Below are 21,624 nucleotides of genomic sequence, written 5' to 3'. Positions count from 1 at the left end.
CCAGCGGCCGCGTGGTGCGAGCCACAGTGGTGGCTGCGCCATGGTCTGTTGTGTCTGCTGGCTGCTAAGGACTCTCTGAGGTCTCCCAGGAGGGAATGCGGGGGCTCCCCGTGTTCCATCCTGCCCCACCAGCCCCCCCAGCTCCCCAGCTGGCAGATGTTATGGGCTTGATCATCTGCCAAAGGTCTTGGGAGTGTGGGGAGGTCCCTGCTGACTGGAAGCTGGCCAACGTTATTCCAGCTCACAAGAAGGGCATGAGGGAAGACCCAGGCAACTACAGACCTGTGAGTGTAATCTCAGTTCCTGGAAAAATGATGGAGAAGATTACACTGGGTACTACTGAAAGGCGTTTAAAGACTAATGCAATCACCAGGCACAGTCAGCCTGGGTTCACAAAGGGAAAGTCCTGTTCAACCATTTTTATATCCTTCTATGATAAGGATTTAGGAAAGCTAAAGCCCTGATAGAAATAAATCTGGCCAGGCATGTCAAGGGCAATAAAAAAAGCTTCTGTAAGTATGTCAGTGGTAAAAGGAAGACTAGGGAAGGAAGACTCTCTGGAAGGAAACGGGAGACCTGGTTACCTGGGATATGGAGAAGGCCAAGGTATTCAATGACTTTTTTGCATTAGTCTTCACCAGCAAGTGCTCTAGCCACACTGCCCAAGTTGCAGAATGTAAAGGCAGGGACTGCGAAAATTAAGAACTGCCCATTGTAGGAGATCAGGTTTGAGACCCATCTTAGGAACCTGATGATGCACAAGTCCATGGGACCTGGTGAGATGCATCTGCGGGAACAGGTGGATGATGTTGCTAAGCTACTGTCCATCATATCTGAGAAGTCGTGGCAGTCTGGTGAAGTTCCCACTGACTGCAAAAGGGAAAGCATAACCCCCATTTTTAAAAAGGGAAAAAAGGAAGACCCAGGGAACTACAGGCCAGTCAGCTTCACCTCTGTGCCCAGCAAGATCATGGAGCAGATTCTCCTGGAAACTATGCTAAGGCACATGGAAAATAAGGAGATGATTGGTGACAACCAACATGGCTTCTCTAAGGGCAAATTGTGCATGACAAATTTGGTGGCCTTCTAGGACGGGGTTACAGCATTGGTGGATAAGGGAAGAGCAACAGATGTCATCTACCTGGACTTGTGCAAAACATTTGGCACTGTCCCACACGACATCCTTGTCTCTAAATTGGGGAGACATGGATTCGATGGATGGACCACTCGGTGGATAAGGAATTGGCTGGATGTTTGCATTCGAGTTGTGGCCAATGGCTCGATGTTCAAGTGGAGATCAGTGAGGCGTGGCGTTCCTCAGGAGTCCATCTTGGGACCGGCACTGTTTAACATTTTTGTCAGCGACATGGACAGTGGGATTTGAGTGCACCCTCAGCAAGTTTGCCGACAACATCAAGCTGTGTGGTGCGGTCGACACACTGGAGGGTAGGGATGCCATCCAGAGGGACCTTGACAGGCTTCAGCAGTGGGCCTGTGCAAACTTCATGAAGTTCAACAAGGCCAAGTGCAAGGTCCTGCACATGGGTCAGGGCAATCCCAAGCACAAATACAGGCTGGGCAGAGAATGGATTGAGAGCAGCCCTGAGGACAAGGAGTTGGGGGTGTTGGTTGATAAGAAACTCAACATGACCTGGCAATGTGCACTTGCAGCCCAGAAAGCCAACTGTATCCTGGGCTGCATCAAAAGAAGCATGTCCAGCAGGTTGAGGGAGGGGATTCTGCCCCTCTAGTCCGCTCTCGTGAGACCCCACCATTCAGCTCTGTGCAGTTGTACTGCATTCAGCTCTGGGGCCCCCAGCATAAGAATGACAGGGACCTGTTGGAGCAAGTCCAGAGGAGCGCCACGAAGATGATCAGAGGGCTGGAGCACCTCTCCTATGAGGACAGGCTGAGAGAGTTGGGGTTGTTCAGCCTGGAGAAGAGAAGGTTCTGGGGAGACCTTCTAGCAGCCTTCCAGTACCTGAAGGGGGCCTACAAGAAAGCTGGAGAGGGACTTTTTACAAGGGCACAAAATGATAGGATAAAGAGTAATGGCTTTAAACTGAAAGAGGGTAGATTTAGACTGGATATAAGGAAGAAGTTCTTCACTATGAGAGTGGTGAGGCACTGGAACAGGTTGCCCAGAGAAGTTGTGGATGCCCCATCCCTGGCAGTGTTCAAGGCCAGGTTGGATGGGGCTTTGAGCAACCTGGTCTAGTGGAAGGTGTCCCTGCCCATGGCTGGGGGGTAGGAACCAGATGATCTTTAAGGTCCCTTTCCAACCCAAACCGTTCTATGTTTCTATGATTCTATGTTTTCCTGCAAGTTTGTTTTGGAATATCAAAGTTGCACTGCTTTGTTTTGGGTTGCATATCACTGATAGCTATAAATTAGTGTTAATTTCAAGAAAACCAGAAGTGAGTTATACCTTTGACGCAGCTAGAATGGACAATTTGTCATTTTTATGGCCTTCTATAGCTAATAATTACAATGAAAAGAATCTCCCTCTTAGCTAGGGTCACAGTAAATGGTTGCTGGAGGGGAAAAAACTCCTGAGATTTATTCTGCATCCCAAAATCTGTCTTAAAAATAGCTTTCTTTCCACATTACATCTGGTTACTTGATAGGCAAAAGACTTAAAAAAAAAAAAAAAAAAAAAAAAAAAAAAAAAAAAAGAAATGTCGCAAGAAAGCAAAGAACAAACAAGTTCTGTAATTGTTTGCACGTTTGGTTTTGGTTTTAGAATGAATCCCTCTTGCATGCATGCGTGCTGGGAATTTGGGAAGAAAGCTGTCTCTCTTTTACTGGCTGGGAAGAAGCAACAAAAGCTAGATTGCTCTTGTTTTATACTCTAGGTTTTCTCAACAACGAAATCCTTCTTCTCAGAGCATCACTTACAGATAAATACATATATACGTACTTGGGAATGGTCTTGAAATTAAAGGTTATGAAGGAGAACATGCACGGACGAGGGGGCTGCAATAATTTGCCCTGCTTTAGAGAGCAGCTCAGACACGTGGATGTGAGAGCGATGGAAACCCCATGTAGCTGCCCGCTCCATGCCTGCCTGTCCCTCGGTGCGTTGACACTAGCAGGGCGCATTAGAGGCATCATAAATCCCAGGCCCTGAAGGACTAGGGCAGGAGAGCCTTCCTGCAACAGCTGATTTGGGAAGCTTTTCCCTGTCTGTTAGCAATTTCCCCTGACGGTGTCAAGCTGTGCTTTCCCTCTCCATTAGTACTCTCAGGATGCAGCATCGTTACAGCCTCCCATGCAGTTGTGAAGGGCACTTGGCATGTCCTGCCTGCTGCTGTGGCTGCCCTGCCCTCACGTCCCTTGTGTGCCAGGGCCTCTCTGGGAGCTGCTCGCTGCGTTGACTCCTGCTCTGGCCCTTCATATTAGGGCTGGATCAGAAATGGGCTCCTCCAGCGCACGCAGAGTCATCGCCACGTGTGCTGTTTCGCAGCTCTTCCCAGCTCGTGTTCTCCTGCTAGCTGGAAAGCTGCAGGCAACACCTGGCCAGATCTCCAGCAGGCATACACCCTTGGGTCTGCTGCCTTGAACCTGGCGCCAGGCGTGATTGCATCTGCTTGTGCTTGGTCTCCAGAAGGATCTGCGCGGGGACGCAGGTTCCCTATGAACAGGGCACAGGTTTTCCTCCAGAGCTGGTGCAGTGTGGAGGGGAGCGCACAGGGAGGGATCTTCAGCTTCTTCTGCAGCAGATTCCCAGGCAAAGTTTTTCTCCCTAGCATTGGGTTGGAAATGTCTGAAAAGCCTCTGCAGGCAAGCAGTGGTCCCTGCTGAGAGCAAGCGCCAGCCGTATCTTCTTGGGTGCCTGTGTGCTGCCTGTGCACGCCCAGTCGCACATCACCGTGGCCAGCTCTGGGCTAAACCCAGTTCTGAGCATGACACCATCTCGCTATGGGAGAAGGATTGCATTGCAACAGGCAGTAATTACTTAATAGCTCCCTTCCCGAGTGCACAGATGATCGTCTTGGCCCTGTGTTACTATGGTGTTTATTTACTTCTTTTCTTTCTTCCATTTTTTTTCTAGAAATATTTTTGGCCAGAGGCAGTGAACACCAAGTATTTGGTCGGTGTCTTCATTCTGCCTTGTAACCTGTGTGGCTTGGTGTAATCCCAACAGTGCAGTCTTGCTAGCCACAGTTCCTAGATTCCTCTTTTGAGACCCTTTCACCAACACGCTATGGTGGTGGCCACAGCAGTACCTACGAGCTTGTCTGAATCATATGGACTATATGCAAGGAGTAGAGGGCCATGGTAACAGCTCCAGGCTCTGACTTGGAGGATGCGAGTGTATACTCCTGACAGTATTTACTGTCATCTCCCATGGGGAGAAGGTAGTGGGGCAGATAGAAGTGGCTCATGGACCATGCCCCATGAGGACCACTGGGTCTTGAATGAACTGAGCACATCTTTCCTCTGAACCGATAAAAAAACATGGTTGTCTCTGTTGCCTCTTCATGCCAGTAAATTCCCTGGGGCTGGTCCCCCACTGCAGCAGAGGGAGCAGAGTGCCACTGTGCGATGCCTGAACAGCCTCCACTCCCTCCGGGAGGTGTTGGCATGGCCCCTCTCTGGCCAGGTTCCTGCGGTGGCTGTGGAGGAGGCTGCATGCCAGCACAAAACCCTTCCTTATTCTGCTTCCCTGCTCCCAGCCCACTGCGGTCGGGGTAGAAGGAAGCTGAGTGCGGTGCCCCCTCCCCACCAGCCACCACTGGTGACCGCAGCCAGATGGACGCACGCTGGCGGTCACCGCTCCGGCAAGCCCTGCATAGAGGCTGCTGCCTGCTGGGGCAGGGCATCGCTGCAGCTGTCGGCTTTTCAGGCACGGCTGAGCCTGCCCCTGCAGACATGCTTGGAAGTAGATGTTTGGTAAGCTGATAGACGTGCTACAGCAGTACAGGGTGCTAGTCTTCCCCTTCTGCTTTTCTTCACCCTGCTGCAAATCTCTGAGCCCCGTTGCTAACTGAAGTAGCTCACGCTGCGGTTTGGCTTGATCCTGCTGCTCCCTGGGGCCGGCTCTGTCTGGGGGGCCAGGGCAGGTCACTGTGTATTTTAGGCTCTCTGGGACAAGCAAGTCTCTTGTTTGCATTCCTGAGGGCAAGTATGATTTTAGGCTTTTTTTGGGGGACATGTAGAAGTAGCTGTGCGAACATTGCAGGTCATGTTTCCCAGTGAGGTCGGACTTCTGGGTGGACTCTGGAGGATTTTTTGATGTCCGAGATGGCAGCCTGTGGTGGGAATGTTCATGGGACCTCTCGTCTCTGCCCCGCTGCTGGTGTTTATGGCTTTTGGAAGAACATAAAACTTCTGTCTGTCCAATTTGGTGAGAATTTGCCAATGAACCCAAAAGTTGTTGGGGGAGGGGATAGACAGACATACACAAGCACATCCCCCAAAAGTGTGACAGCAAAGTTCACATTGCTGTAGGAAACGTGGTTAAAAATAGGCCCCGAATTCATTCCCACAAATACTTTCAGGCTCAGAACTCTGGCAGGAGTTTTATTGAGGCTGTCCAAGCTGGAGCCCAGTGTGTTGCCCCATGCCCCTGCCCAACTGAGCCCTGTGTGTGTAATTTAGTGGTGTATTTTCTAATATTTGCATGCCTCTTGTGAAGTTTCCCTCAGCGTTTTTCAAGGGAAGGGTGAACATGTGCGCTGCCCTCTGCTACGAGATCCTGAAGTGTTGCACTTCCAAGGTGTCCTCCACGAGGAACGAAGCCTCGGCTCTTCTGTATCTCCTGATGAGAAATAACTTTGAGTTCACCAAAAGGAGAACGTTTCTGAGAACACATCTCCAGGTCAGTGACTGGAGAAAAGCTAGAGAGCAGGACACCTCAGATTTAATGAACAGATATATGAATATAACTATGTCGCCTCATATCTGCAAAGGATCTTGCCATTGTTATATGGACAAAAATCCTCTTGATTTCCAGGTTTTGCCTAATTCCTGTTTCCAGTGATTGGCCCAGGGCCCTTTGGGTAAAATACACTGCCATCAAGTACTCCAAGCTGTTGAGTTTTTGGAATCGTAGCCACAAGACGCATCTCTGCCCCAGAGGCTGGCTGGGATGGGGTGGAAGGGACAGCAAGATCTGCCTTTGAGGCAGGAGAAGGGATTGTCCTGGAGCTGCTTTTGCAGCATTGGGGTTTTTTTTGAAGCAAATTTAGATACCTAGTGGGGCAGATGAATACCATCTGGGTTGTAATGAGTCACAGAAGAAGGTAACTAACTAAGGTACAAACAGGGATTTGCATGGCGATTGTTATATTGTTCATTCTGTGAACTCACTGTTCAGCAAAGCAGTTTGGTCCTCTGGGAAGTATTTGTCCTTGGGACATGTGGCAGCAAAGCCACAACAACAGCTGTTGCTTACGTTGCGGGAAAGACATGATGTTGTCCTATGAAGGTTTTATGTAACTGTGACAATAAAACTCCTCTATTAGGGCTCATTTAAATAAAGCCCCAACCCTGTCCCAACAGATAATAATTGCAGTGAGCCAATTAATAGCAGATGTGGCACTCAGCGGTGGGACAAGATTTCAGGACTCCTTGCTCATCATTAACAACTTTGCAAACAGTGACAGGCCTATGAAGGTAAGTTGGGGATGTTAAATCACATCACGTGCTATCAGCCATTAATGCAAGACTGGGGACGCACTCAAGGAAATCGTGTTTAAGGGTAAGGCTAATGATTGGAACTATGATTTATAAACTCATAGTGGGCTGTGTTTGCTCAGTAAACAAGTATTATGCCAACAGCAATAGGGCCAGCTGCACAGGGAGGTCATGCTCCATCCATGAGGCCTCACGCCAAGAGGAGGGAGCTCTGCAATTCAGGTTATGCTTTGCAAAGTGTGCTGCTTGCAAGGGTGTCCAAAGAGCTTTCCAAGAACTTCCAGCTTTGAGAGGAATGACAAGGGAGAGTCTGATACTTCTGTTGCCTGAAGGTAATAATTAGCAGGAATTAATTTTAATTAAGTGTCAGTAATATTAAGAAAGCACTCTTTCATGGAGATTAATGGTTGTATTTCTTTGGAAAATAATTGTTTGTCTTTGCACTAGAATTAACAGCTCGTGCCCAACCCATTGAACAATATATCATCACTGCAGCTTGCTCCATTGCACACAGTGTAGCTGCCAAAGTAGGATAGAGGAAAACGGGAGGTGTTTTTACAGGTCTGTGATTATCCTATGACCTAAAGGTGGAATGGGAACCTCAGTTAGGTGTTGAATTGTGCTATAACAAAGTTATAGTTAGGATATACCTGGAAAAAAAACTCAGTTCTCTTCTATACACAGGTGTTGATAAGGGTTTCACTGAGCCATACTTTGCTGCTTGTATTTTACATCACAAGACCATCATTATATCCAGTTTATGTATTTATATAAGTGCAAGAGTACAAGAGAGATTTCAGTACACTGGAGAGGATGCCATGCACAGCCACAGAGATAGCTAGGGAGCAGGACCCCGAGGAGAGGGAATGTGAGCCAGGCTCATCATGGAGGAGAGGAGGCTGAGGGGACACCTAACTGCTGCTTTCCACTACCAAAGGGGAGGTTATAGAGACGAGGAGGTCAGGCTCTTCTCAGAGGCGTGGAGTGGCAGGACAAGAGGCAACGGGCAAAGTTGCTGCAAGGGAAATTCCAACTTTACTTAAAGAAAAAATTATTTCCCAAGAGCATGGTGCAGCCCTCAGGCAGGGCCCATAAAGGAGGTGGAATTTCTGTCCTTGGAGATGATAAAACCTGGCCGGACAAGCCTTGCTCTAACTCAATAACGGCCCTGCTCTGAGCAGGGGATCAGACTGGAGCCTGTGTTTCTTTCTCTATTTATTACATTCCTGTGGTGGGAAGCTCTACAAATGCCTTTGGTGCTTTAGGAATTGAAGAGTGACCACATCAGAGACTAACAAGCCGGATGTTGAATGATGTGAAAAATACTTCAGGCATGGTTTACGGTCCCATCCTGGGACATTCGCATGCACAGAGCACTTCTGCCTCCCTCTCACACCAGCTCCTCAGGGTGCCAAAGTACCTGCCTCGCTGTAGCACGGGAACAGCCAACCTGGCATCCTGCACACGACCAGGAGAGATTGGTCCTGTGCACACCCGGATTGAAATGCCTCTAATTGCATATGAAATACTGTACGCTGTATGCAGTGTGAGTTCCATAAGTAAAAGCTAGTTAGTCTTCTCTCCTGTGCTCTCGGTGTTTTCAGATTGGCAGCAAGTGGAGTGTTGGCTGAAAGGGTAGCGATGGTCTTTCTTTGGCAAAGCCTAGAACACCTTTTATTTCTGTATTTGCTTCTAATTGGATTTGTTTTGTGTCAGGCAACTGCTTTTCCTTCCGAAGTCAAAGATTTGACAAAGAGAATCCGTACAGTGCTTATGGCTACTGCTCAAATGAAAGAACATGAAAAGGATCCAGAAATGTTGATAGATCTACAGTACAGCTTAGCCAAATCTTATGCAAGTACCCCAGAGCTCCGGAAAACATGGCTGGACAGTATGGCAAAGATACATGTAAAAAACGGAGACTTTTCAGAGGTAATTCCTGTAATTAAAAACACGGTGCACAGTAAGACAGATGTACAGATGACATTTTAATTTTCCCTTTGTACTTTGCAGGCAGCCATGTGTTATGTTCATGTAGCAGCTCTCGTTGCAGAGTTTCTGCACAGGAAAAGTAAGTCTGTGCTGTTTGGGAGACACAAGGACCACAATGCAGTGATGGGTTTCGGGGGGATCAGAATCTTTGTAAAGACAAGTTTCTCTCGATTTGGTAAATGATCATTTTAGAAACAAGCTACAAAGAAAAAAAAAATAATGCCGTGAATAAAGCTAGAAGAAGGTGAGTATTTTTTTTTAAGAAAGGAATCTAATTGTTCATACACAGGCATTTACTAGGCTGGCCAGGTCCGCTTCGAGAGTCATGTTGGCACGTTGCTGAGTGAAATAAGAACTGACACATCATGTCTCGGTTTAAATGTTCAGTTGTATTTTACATTAGGACATGTGCTCACAGGGAAAGCCCATGTTAAAAACTCAAATGTCAATATGTTCATCAGAAGTATTAGTATAGGCAGTACAGAAAACTATAGAATAAAGCAGTCAAAATTCAGTCAAAAAATGAGACTGTAGCCTAACTATACAAATATGTAAAGAACAATCAGAAAAAAAGGGAGTGTTGTGGTTTAATGCAAAATAGGAAGGAAGTCAAGTAAGACCACTTTGCAGGTTTTCTTTTGAAAAATCTGTTCCACGGTTGATATATTGACCCCATTTCTCATTTCCATGTAAGGGAGTCATTGTTGAAATGGACACTTAACATTTCAGAACGTTAAGTCTGCATAAAAGCTGATTACAGGCACTGCCTTGGCTGGAAAGGTCTTAAGTGCCTTGCTCAGGGGGCTTGGAGTACCTCCAAATTCTGTACTTTGTGTTGCCTAAGTGGGAAAAATCAGGACTTGTTTTTCTGATACGTATACACATTTCACATGGCTGCAGAGGGGAGGGTATTGAAAGTTGGCAATTCTTTATTTGTACCCTGGAGGCTGCTTACCACAACCGGTGGTAAAGGAGAACTTCTAAAAAAAGAAGAGGAACATATCCAAAGGAATATGAAGTGAATACATTGAGTTATGTCTGTCACTGGCACTCTTTACGTTTACGTAGGCTGGAAAGGGTTCAGTAAAGGCTGAACTACTCAAAGTTTTGGGATACAAAACTGTGCTTTCTGCTAGGAGTGTACAGTCCTGTTCACTTACCACCCAGCTGTCCATCCAGCAATAGCTTTCTTCTTGCATCTTCTGTGCACAGATATACCCTTCTCCTCTCCTGACTTTCAGTTGGTTGCAGCCAGTTAGGTTGCTCAAAGATGACTTCCAGAGAGCAGACTGGGAAACCTGTTGTGCTTGGTGTTAGTTACGTACTAGGAATGACTCCCACGGCAAATGGCTGGGGAGGTTCTGATGTGTTCAGTCTCATACAGCAAATCATTAGCAAAAATGGGAGTTGGGTCCTCTGCTACTTGTAGGAATTTGCTATCAGCTAGACTGCTTCCCTGGCCATTAAAGCATGACGCATTTGAGGTATGTTATTCTACTAATCCATTTGCTTTTGTCTGCTACAGAACTCTTCCCCAGTGGATGCGCTGCCTTCAGGAAAATCACTCCCAACATTGATGAAGAAGGTGCAATGAAAGAAGATGGCGGGATGATGGATGTACATTACAGTGAGGTGGGGTAGTATAGACTACAGGCTATTTGATAGCTGATTAGGATTTAATTTTAGACTTTGCTTGCGTGAGCTCTAACAAATTATAGTTGTGCACTGGCATCTGTAAGGAGGACTGTTCCACAGCAATTTCCCAAGAGAAATCTGCATGGAAGGATTTTCTGTGTACAATTCAGATAGGTAAAACTGGTGTAAGTTCTTGGTTCCTTTGAAAGGCTTTTCTAGACCTGAGACTGAAAAAGCTACACCGCAGTCTTTGCCTGCCGTGTTATGCAAATACTAATTCTGTCAGCACAGGGCAGCGCAGCATGGTATTTCCAAGGAGGGAGAGAATGCAAGTCAAGCTCTGCTGAGTGAGAGGTCAGCTTAAGTTCCCCTTCAGTTAGGGCTGTGCTGCAGGACACCGCATTAGCAGAACAATCCAGAAACCATAGCAGGGCACTGGGGAAGTGGGTAGATCCTCCCGTGAGTCATAACGTTTCACAATTACTTCTGCACCATCCCTGTACAACTGCATTGGCTGGGCCATGTGGCTGAGCAAGGGGGCCTTGCAGGCCAGTTGCCCATTCATCAAGACTAGGCTTGAGGATCCTTAGCATCACATCCCACTGCTATTGCACACATGTTCCTTGGATGTGTTTCTTAGACATGTACCTCTGACTTCCAGTGCTGTCATCTCTGTATCCTCCCAGAGTTTTGGCATTCTCCTGGAGAGGCAGCTGGCATACCAAGGCATACTTGCTGGCTATTGTGCTAATGATTTATTAAGAATGAATGAACTTTTAAAAAATAACTTGCGTGGGTTTTTTTGTTTGGTTGGGGGTTTTTCCCCAAAATTTAGAATACCTTTGGAAAGGCCAGGAACACACAGGGTTTAAACTTATGTAACTGTGGCAACTTATACAGGGACCTGTTAAAGTATCTGAAGGTTTTCTCTTCTAATTTTGACTGTTACTAACAACACCCTTTTGGTTGCTCTCGTAGGAAGTCCTGGTGGAGCTGCTGGAGCAATGTGTAGATGGCCTGTGGAAAGCAGAGCGTTATGAAACGATTTCTGAAGTTTCCAAACTGATCATTCCTATTTATGAAAAGCGGCGTGAATTTGAGGTAGGTATTTTGAACTAGTTTGCATATACCAGGTAATTTTCTAGATCGCTAAGAAAAAAACAGGAGGCTTTTTTATTTTTGAAGTTATGAGTTAATGAATTGGTGTCAGTAAAGCACACACTGTGCTTCATTGCTGGTTATTAAGCAAATTAGTGAAAGCAATGGTCTGGAGGGTAATTGTAAAAGCTAAAGACATGGAAGACTCATATTTAGTGAATAATTCCCACCTTCCTTCCCCCAAAAATAAAGGTGTCATCTATGCCCATCAAAGCCAGATTCTTTTTGAGACTTGAGCACTCTAAGGGTTAAAAACTGGGTGAGAAGTGTTCAAAGAAAGGACTAGATCTGCAGGTAATTCAGGGGCAAGTGGAGAGGAAGGAAGGGAGCTGTCACCCTCCGCCCTCCTCCTTCCCAACACCTGCTGTGACCCCCTGCTTCGGTGAGGCTGTTGGTTGACTGCTGAAGAGCCTCTTTCCCTCCTTTCCCATGACCCCCTCCACATCAGGACAGCATCCAAATATATAGTTGATCCATTCATTTCATCATAAAGCTGTTTTTAATCAAAAAATAATTTCTGGGTAAAGCACTGCAAGCTGCTCTACCCTTAAGGGCTGACTCAGGGCACATGCTGAGACAGTAGGCTCAGCCTTCTCTCTAAGGATAGTGCCGTTACTGCCGTCCGGGTGCCTTTCAGACCGGAAGCTAAGCATGTGCTTAAGACTGAGGTTTTTCAGAGAAAACTGCACGAGTTCAACCTCTTGACAAATTCAAGTTTGAATTCTCCAAAGGATTGTGATTAAATACCGCAGTAGCTTCCAGTGTTAGCTAGAATCTCCTGCATGCAAAATTCTGCTTTAATGATGTCAAGATCTGATTTTCTAGAAACTTACTCAGCTGTACAGAACACTTCACGGAGCATATGCTAAGATATTGGAAGTAATGCACACAAGGAAGAGGCTTCTTGGAACCTTTTTCAAAGTGGCCTTTTATGGACAAGTAAGTATATACACCGGCTTGCCAGCTACTCCTCACCAGGCATCCTGGCCCCTAAAGCTGCTGCTCTGTCAGACCTGAAGCTGAAAAGCCTGCTAGCTCCTCTGGTGCTGCCGCTGGCACGTCTATGTGAGCGTTTCAGTATTGCACCCTTGGGGTGAGGGCTTGTGTCTCTCTGCAGGGGCATTTGATTTATAATAAAGTTTATGATTCTGCTGGTGGGCTTTTCATAAAACAACTCAGCAGTTAGGAAATGGTTTAGTGGGTTCAGAAAACACGGGGGGGGGTAATTATAGTTATTATAAGTTACAAAAACACAATTTAGTGTGTATAGTATATAACCACTAACAGTATATAACCATAGTATATAAACAGTAGTAGTAACAGGCATTTTCTTCTACAGACAATTGCTGCCCCCTTCTAGGTATTAGTAGAGTAAAAGGTTATGGGAGAAGCTGGAGGCAAAATATGTATCAGTGTTGGTTACATACTTGTAGAGAGAGATAGTATTTGTTGTTAGCTGAGGTAGTTGGAAAAATGGACACGATCTGGGGCTCAGAGTCCCAAGAAGGAGCGTGATCGTATCAGGAATAGTGTGGCCAGCAGGACCAGGGAGGTGATAGTGCCCCTGTACTCGGCACTGCTGAGGCCGCACCTCGAGTGCGGTGTTCAGTGTTGGGCCCCTCACTACAAGAAGGACATCAAGGTGCTGGAGCGTGGCCAGAGCAGGGCAGTGAAGCTGGTGAAGGGTCTGGAGCACAAGTCTTACAAGGAGCGGCTGAGGGAGCTGGGGTTGTTTAGTCTGGAGAAGAGGAGGCTGAGGGGAGACCTTATTGCTCTCTACAACTGCCTGAAAGGAGGCTGTAGCCAGGTGGGGGTCGGTCTCTTCTCCCTACTAACAAGCAATAGGACAAGAGGCAATGGCCTCAAGCTGCGCCAGGGGAAGTTTAGGTTGGATATTAGGAAAAACTTCTTCACCAAAAGGGCAGTCAGGCACTGGCACAGGCTGCCCAGGGAAGGGGTTGAGTGTCCATCCCTGGAGGTATTTAAAAGACAGGTAGATGTGGTGCTCGAGGACATGGTTTAGTGGTGGACTTGGCAGTGCTGGGTTAACGATTGGACTCGATGATCTTAAAGGTCTTTTCCAACCTTAATGATTCTATGATTCTATACCTGATGAAGTCTTCTGAGCCTGAAAGCAGCTGTGCTTTTATTTTTTTTTTCTCCAGCTAGAGCAGTTAATCTAATAAAGTGTGTTACCCCTCATCTCCCTTGTGTCTCTGAACTATCTGCTTCTGTTTGTGGACACGTAACCATGGGGGAGATGCAGGACCCCTCTTTAGAAAACGATATGTAAATTATATTAGCCCTGCCTTTCCTCGTTCCTTCTTTTAGAGGAGATGATGAATACCCCTGAAACTGTCTTGGGTTTGTACCTTTGAACACCACTGTCATTACATGTACAACATATCAGAGCATTGACTTTTGTTGCAGCAAGCATACGTTTTATTTTTGTCCTCATCTTATCTTCAAAAGTAAAAAGTAAATAAGGTTAGCAATAGATAAAAGGAAACAACTGCTAGCTTAGTTTTCTAGAAGCTGTAGAAATCACTGGATCAGCCCCTAAAATTAAGCTATGTAACGTATCATCCTGACAACCAATACTTGATCCAGTTTTGTACTTTAAAGCTTTGCCAGCTTTATATGCTGTCTTAACACTCTGTCACAACTTCTGACTGGAACAGCTCACCAAAGCATGAAGCTTTCATGCTGTTTCCATTAAAGGGAGGACTGGTGATGCAGGCACAACTTTTAACGCAATTTTGTGTCTATTTACAGCAAATACACCAAGTTCCACTTCCCTGAATACAAGAGGAATCAAAGCAGAGGAAACCCATTTCTTTATTTATTGCTTGAAGTCCCTTTCAGCCTACACAAAATCCTTCTCTTCAGACTGTTCATGTGGCTCTGCTATCAGGGCTTCCTCAACTTTTGTGTCTTTCTGCTCCTTCTCTATGCCTTGTTTTTGTGGTTTTTCTCCTAATTGCCTCTTGCCAACTTTCCAAAAAGTCAACCATTAGCCAAATCCATCTTCCACATTGTTTAGATTTCTCACTGGTCTTCCTCAAGCCTTTGTGTTCAGCAATGACATGTTTGTGTTGGTTGAGGAATGTTATGATTTTTTACACAATTATTGAAGGAACCTATTAAACAGGCCAAGTTCAGTCAGACTTTATGCAAGCCATAGCCTTCTAAACCTTCTTGCCTTTCTGAAATGTTAGTAGAAAGTTGCTTTCAAAGTAGCAAATCTAAAATAAAATTTTCCAAGTGAAGAAACCCAGCTATTCCTCACTACTTTTTTGTGATTAATGCTAGACGTTCTTTGAAGAAGAAGATGGGAAGGAATACATCTATAAGGAACCCAAGCTGACCGGCCTCTCAGAGATCTCCTTCAGACTTCTTAAACTTTATGGAGAAAAATTTGGGTCGGAGACTGTAAAAATTATCCAGGATTCTAACAAGGTAGAGTTAAACTGCATGAACAAGCTAACGCAATGCTATTAGCAGTGAACATCAGGGCCACGTACTAGAGAGTGCACTGATGAGTGTGACAAAAATATCAGTTGTATTCAAATACTGTTCAGGGCCTGGGACTGTACTGCTCTAAGCGCTGTGCAAACGGAGCGCAGGAGGATGAGCTTTGCTCTGTGGAGCTGAAGGTGGGAGATGACAGAGCGTCCCTTCCTTCTGCCAGTAGCAATGGAGGAGTGAGCCCTGTCTTCCACCCTCTTACAAGCACCTTGCTTCCAATTGCCCCTTGCATCCTCATACTCCTGTGTGGACATGTTGCACAGCTTGACGAGTTTTGGTGCTGATGTGGCTCCCAGGTGGAAATAAATGAATTGGGAATTACAAATGGGAAATTGCAATCCACATCTGGCTGAGTCCTGTTGTTGGGAGGTGTTAGGAGCCAGCACAGAGGAGCAGATGATTGGAAGCAGAGTTACTTGTTGTTGCTTTGACACTGCAAGTCTCAAAGAAAATCTTTTGTGCCCTTGCAGCCATAGCTCCTTCCTTTTCCTATTGAATATTGAATACCCATTTATGTTCCCTGCAAGGGCTGTTCACACCCTTAGGTTGCAACTGTGGATATGTCTGGGTTACTAAAGACAATACTGGTGATCCCAATGTTTACTTTGTGCAAGCCCACAGATTTGCATGCCACAGCGCAGTACTGCATGAACGCTAGCTCGTGGCCTGGAAGCAATATGGTCATATAAGAAGGACTAAGTAGCTCAGTCATGTGCTGCATTAATTGATAATAAGGCGATACGGCTACCTGTTCCAGATGCAGCTTGTTTGGCCCCAGATGAGGTATTTCTTGTGCCACACATGATTGTCTTGTGTGTCTGCTAGCAGACAGTCTAGACATCACAGCTGAGGTCAAAGGGAGTGTTTTGTGTGTCATTCAGCTGCATGCAATGGGGCTGGGGCAGCAGGGAATCAGTTTAAGTCAGATCCCAGTAGATAAATGAACCAATTATAAGTGAAGTTATTAACCTTTGCTCTCCTCATGAGTAACCCTCTTATTTCACAGGTCAACATTAAAGACCTTGATCCTAAGTATGCCCATATTCAAGTGACTTATGTGAAGCCCTATTTTGAAGACAAAGAAATCTCTGAAAGAAAGACTGAATTTGAAAGAAACCATAACATCAACAGATTTGTATTTGAAACTCCTTACACTTTATCTGGAAAAAAGCATGGCAGTGTGGAAGAACAGTGTAAAAAAAGGACCATTCTAACTAGTAAGTACAAGCATCTGAACATGAGACAGTATATATCAGCAACTATTTTTAGACTATTTTAGCTCATAAAAATATTCCAAAGGAGTCAGAAATTTTCTCAGCTACTTAATCAGAATTGTGATACAATATTCTGATTGGGAGGGGGAATTTACCTTATATTTCTATGTGTAATTTTTTACAAATTAATAAATCGTGCCGGTAAATTATAGCCTTATTCGGGATTTCACACACACTGACTAAAACCCTGAGGGCATGGATCTGCCTGTATATGTTCTATGAAGAGTACTCCTGTTTGCTGCATGACTTTTAAATCATCTATAAACTTCCTTTGCTGTTTCTGGTAGCTTTGAACTCCTTTCCATACGTAAAGAAGAGAATTCCAATCAATTATGAACATCAGGTTAATTTAAAACCAATTGATGTCGCTACTGATGAAATAAAAGACAAGACAGCAGAGCTGCAGAAACTCTGCTCTGCTGGTGATGTTGACATGATCCAGCTGCAACTCAAATTGCAAGGCTGTGTTTCTGTGCAGGTAAGACTTGATGTCTATTCAAAATTACATTTATATACACATCACAAGAGTGAGTCATCTTTTCATGACGCAACGCATTTACTTTCCAGAAATCATTAACTACCTCATTTGCAGCACTGCAGCCATCAGCCTGCCAGCAGAGCTTGCCCTGCCGCATACGGTGGTACATTAGTGGGTGGCTGATGGTAATAAGCATTTTGTCCAGTGGTGTTTACAGTGTCAAGCTCAAGTGTAATTGCACATTAGTTGGCCATGGGTGAATGCTAAAATATTCTGAACTCTCAAAGATTGTACTGTAAGTATCAGGCACAAATAGCCTTTTTGTGAGCCTGACTTCTCAAGCTGGATAAATGACCTTAAGACTCAGACCATACTGCTTTTCCAAACAGAAAGAAGAGGAAACTATGAGGAAATAGATTGCATCTCTCTTTTTATCTCCATTTATCTTTTGGTCTTAAAAAAACAAGATAGAAAAACTACTACTCAACTTTTGAAAATTCAGGTGCCTCTGGTGACATTAGTAATGCAGAGTTGGTGGCATTCAAATAATATGCTAATGTTGGGATTTTAAAAAAAAAAAAAAAAATTTATTCCCTTCACAACTGCCTTTAGCAACTCAACAGAAGTTCTAGCATAAATGATTTCTTACTTCTTTGGTTCTAGGTTAATGCTGGTCCCTTGGCCTATGCCAGAGCTTTCCTAAGTGACAGCCAGTCCAGCAAATATCCTACTAAGAAGGTGAATGAGTTAAAAGAAATGTTCAGGTAGGATTTCTAATGTAATAAAAGCTAGCCAGCTGGCTGGAACAGGGTACCTGCTTTGCTTATATTTTTGTCTGTCTCCAAAATCAGCAGATGGTGAATGCTTAGATGTGCCATATAAAGATCCAGGTCTCACAGGGTTCTGGGTGCTCAGGCATATGTAACTACATATGTCAAGAGTTCCCAAACTCAGGGCTGTGATCTCCATGGGGAGACTGGATTGAACGCCTGCTCCAACAGTTTGTGTGGGTATTTGAAATTAGCATGTGAAGAAAGTATGTTTGAAAACCAGAGGTCTGACAGTTTTGTGTTCGGGGATCTTTCATATTGTGCATTGTTTCCCAGTCTTTCCAAAGGGATTTTTTACTAGATAATGATGAACTTGAAATGTTTTAAAGCAAATCCCTTCCTAGTTCATGTAGGACTGTCCTTCTTGTTTCTGTTGCTAATTTTTGAAACTATGTGACTTGCACAGGCGTTTTTCTAACTCCTGTCCCTTAGGGTAGGTTTTACCTCCCACTTGAAAGTGTCCCCAGAGATAGAATCAGGCAGCTCCTGCTTCACCTCAGGACGATGAGCCTTTGCCACACTATTTTCTGAACCTCTCAGGAGCAACCAGTTGCCCACCAGCTCCTGCATTCATTACGGGGTGCTGGTGACTCCCATTTCGCCCATCAGTCACTATATGGAGAAGGCAGCATTTGGGCCAATCCTGTTTTCCTTCAGTGTATTGAGTAACCTAGCAAACCATGGAACAAATAAGGGAACAATCCCTGCAAACCTGCAGCACATGGATGCAGAACAGAGGGAAGTCAGTTTTACTTCCCAGCCTTGCAGTGCAGCCAGGAGGACAAACACAGTCTCTATTTCATGCAAAAAATCCTGGAAAATCCCAGTTGTGCTTGCATTTTCATCATAGTCCATAAAAAAGGAGAAGTATGTGTGTGAAATGAAGCGAAGAAAGTGGTAACCCAGAAAACAATATTAGAGCTCCCCATGATCTAAATTTCTTTCTAGAGGGTGTGTCTGCTGTTAGCAACTTGACCTCTGAAGCACACGTGCTACATCACATACATCCAGATCTGTCAACCCTGTATGACTGAGCTCCCCTCTGTGCCTGACCATGGCCTCCCTCTGTTTTGTGACCCTATGTGCAGCTGGTTGGGCTTATCTGGGATCTGCAAGCTGTGTGTGGTCCCACAGGTCGGGGTGAAGGTGTGAGACCACTGGGTTGCACTGCGGGTGCGCGTGTCCCATCTACTGGGGATCCAGGCTCGAAGGCGCTCCAGCAGAAAGCCCAATGCCTGTGTTGCAGTCCCTCCCCATTCCCTGATCCACTTTGCCAGGGATGCTCCTAGAATGTGACTTGTCCCAAACAAAGGAGAAAAGGCAGGGGGGGAAGAGATTTGCCTATCTGTTTGCTTTTGTAGAAGACTGGGCTATTGTAATGCCCAAAGTTCATTCCTTTCCTCCCCAGGAAGTTTATACAAGCCTGTGGAATCGCTCTGGAGCTCAACGAGCGACTCATTAAGGAGGATCAAGTGGAGTACCATGAGGGGCTGAAATCAAACTTTCGGGATATGGTGAAAGAGCTTTCTGACATCATCCACGAACAGGCATGTACCGCATGTCAGGAGCCCACAGAGGCGGTTCTCTGTGCTCGAAAACTAGCTAATGCTGAAAACTGACTGAAAACTAGTTGAAAACTTGATCACTCTTCATGTTATTTAGCTAAATAGAGAAAGGCGAGTAACTGACCGTGAAAAGTAAATGATACACTTAGTGGATTCCTAAAGCTGGTTTGTTGACTGAAAGTCTCAGCCTGGTGTTGGTACACAGTGTGCTTCAGGGTGGCGTCTTTGCTGACACATACCATTAGTTTTCTGGCTGCTGTGGTCATCAGAAATCTTGTGCCATGTTTTGCCTCATGTTTTCTACATCGTAAGAATCCTGTGATAAGTCACAGGTTGAAATTCTCTGGCAAAATTTCCATTTCCTCAGTTATATCCAGCTATAGTTCCTTTTGTAAATTATTTTTCATTAAAGGATGTTTTCTTTTAATTTTGGCCTAATGCCAACATGCTATTTATGTTAAAATATTTGTGCTCAGTTATCCGACCTACATTCTAATGTTTTCTTGGATCTTTCTAGGAAAACACATTTGAATAGTAGCATCAGAGAGGTGAGAGATTCAAAGAACAGTTGCACTTCTACCTAGTATCATGCTGTGAAATTAGATGAAAACTGGCTTTCTGAAGTAATCTCCGTACCTCTGCTCTTCAGTTTTGCCTTCGTTATGACAAAAGAAAGCTCATTGTAGATTTATAGTACCAAGCACATAAAATGAATGGTACAGACTGCATTGTGATTCATAGTACTTGAAATTTAGAAGAATGTTTTCAGAATCTCCCAGTTACTCAACACACAGTCCATGTGTGACCATTAATTAAAAATGCAACATTTGACCTCACTAAAAATGTATAGGCAAATTCCACAATAAATTGAGCAGTTGTTCAAACTAATGCAAAAATGTGCAAGTGTCAAAATAATACAATGGCACCAGGCTGCTATTTGTAAGTTAGGTTTATTTACAATAAAATAATGCTTATGGGAATCAAACAGAGTCTTGTTATGGAAGAGTACAATATAATTTCAGGGAAACAGTCTCATGATGGGGATGAATTTTGTTGTAGGAGTATAAGGGAGGATCCGTTTGAGAATACGTGACTGCAGCATCCCCCTTGCTTTTGTTAGATTTCCCTGCTATTCTGCTCATGACCACCATTTTCTTAGTGTGCAAACTACTAATTTTGCACATTCGGCACACTCATTTTTTTCATGTACATTCCCTACCATGTATACTCCACTGCTGAATTTTGCTCAGAGATGTTCGTTCATAGGAGTTGCCACCTGCTTACTCTAAGCCATTTGCAAGTAAACCTTTCCAAGACATTTAATTTGCATGCAGCTGCTGGAACTTCTGTGGTTTCTGAATTCTGCAATAGTCAAATCAAAACCAAATCACTCAGTTCTGCACTGTCGCAGAACAACAGTTAAGATTATCTGAGAACAAAGAGCATTGTTAAAGCACACTCCCTATTATCTTGATAGATTTACAAATCCACTGTCGTGTTGTCTTTGGTTAATGGGCAAAATATTACAGCAACTGAAATGGCAAAGTGAAGGGCTCACTGGGAAGGATATACTTTTCATTTTCTTCTTGCATTAGATCAAAAGACAGCTTAAAAGATCATGTTTACAAGCACTGTTCTTTATGGTTGTACAACATTATGTAGATAACTGCTGACTTGAACTTTGTATTGCCCTCAAATGACCCTAAGTATCTAACACATTAAACTTAATAGAACATGTTTTCCTCTTCTGCAAAATTACTCAGTTAAACGTAAAAAGTATACTACATTAATTTAGGGTTCTCACTGCAAATAACATATGCTTTTCTAAATACTGTCAGTGCCCCAAAACAACACAGACAGCGCACTTAGTTGGAGATGGTAGGGCAGATGGGTAGCCCGCTGGGTCAGCCTGTGACCTATCTACAGATCTTTTAAGTTAGGGAAATGTAAACACAAAAAATTGATAAACTGCAGCTGAACAGGTACAGGAAGCCTCAGGGAGTGGCAGAAAACTGGATGTCCAGAAACTGTTTGTGATGGCCAGTGATCTCAGTTTCACTAATGCAAATTCAGGCTAACTTACTTATTGACTGGGGAAGCACGGGGTGGAAAACAAATACACAGTCAGCTCTAGAGCAGCTCTACCGGTCCAGTTAGATCCTGTGCTGTAAAACCATCCTTCAGGTTATAAAGTACAAAATCTTGGCACATGGCACGGAGGTAGCGAGTGTTTGTTGTATTTAGCTGCAGGTAACCCCCCATGCTTACCAAAAAAACGATTAGAATTCTGTTGCTACTAAGATATAATAAAAAACTGGTGTACAGAGAATTGTTTCTTTCCTACAGTGGACAGTTGTAACTAAAAATGATCCAGTAATACACAGAAGAGTGTATATATGAATGCTACAGAAATTGCTAAATTGCTCTTCTTTCTCGTTTCTTTGTTATGCTGCCTTTGCGAAACAGCTTTGAAGACAAGGTTGGATATCTCTTTGCATACCTTTTTAAACAGCTTGATTATA

General features: G+C 44.5%; 1 protein-coding gene across 7 annotated transcripts in view; it reads left to right on the top strand.

The window, feature by feature from the left end:
- The window catches only part of DOCK11 (dedicator of cytokinesis 11), a 98,884-nt gene that overhangs the window by 75,382 nt on the left and 1,878 nt on the right, over nucleotides 1–21,624 (top strand). For 6 of the 7 annotated variants that reach the window (XM_082323510.1, XM_082323506.1, XM_082323509.1 and 3 more), the window contains 12 exons: nucleotides 5,642–5,824; nucleotides 6,508–6,621; nucleotides 8,359–8,574; nucleotides 8,656–8,713; nucleotides 10,160–10,266; nucleotides 11,248–11,370; nucleotides 12,253–12,366; nucleotides 14,740–14,886; nucleotides 15,962–16,172; nucleotides 16,517–16,707; nucleotides 17,371–17,471; nucleotides 18,946–19,084. In XM_082323510.1, coding sequence (XP_082179636.1) covers nucleotides 5,642–5,824; nucleotides 6,508–6,621; nucleotides 8,359–8,574; nucleotides 8,656–8,713; nucleotides 10,160–10,266; nucleotides 11,248–11,370; nucleotides 12,253–12,366; nucleotides 14,740–14,886; nucleotides 15,962–16,172; nucleotides 16,517–16,707; nucleotides 17,371–17,471; nucleotides 18,946–19,084 — 1,704 coding nt within the window. The remainder of the gene's footprint in view (nucleotides 1–5,641; nucleotides 5,825–6,507; nucleotides 6,622–8,358; nucleotides 8,575–8,655; nucleotides 8,714–10,159; nucleotides 10,267–11,247; nucleotides 11,371–12,252; nucleotides 12,367–14,739; nucleotides 14,887–15,961; nucleotides 16,173–16,516; nucleotides 16,708–17,370; nucleotides 17,472–18,945; nucleotides 19,085–21,624) is intronic. The other variant, XM_082323511.1, reaches the window with a different exon arrangement.

The sequence above is a fragment of the Platalea leucorodia genome (assembly GCF_965183815.1).
Source record: "Platalea leucorodia genome assembly, chromosome: 10".
Lineage (NCBI taxonomy): Eukaryota > Metazoa > Chordata > Aves > Pelecaniformes > Threskiornithidae > Platalea > Platalea leucorodia.
Note: the sequence above shows the minus strand (reverse complement) of the source record. Positions and strands in the feature narration are given on the sequence as shown.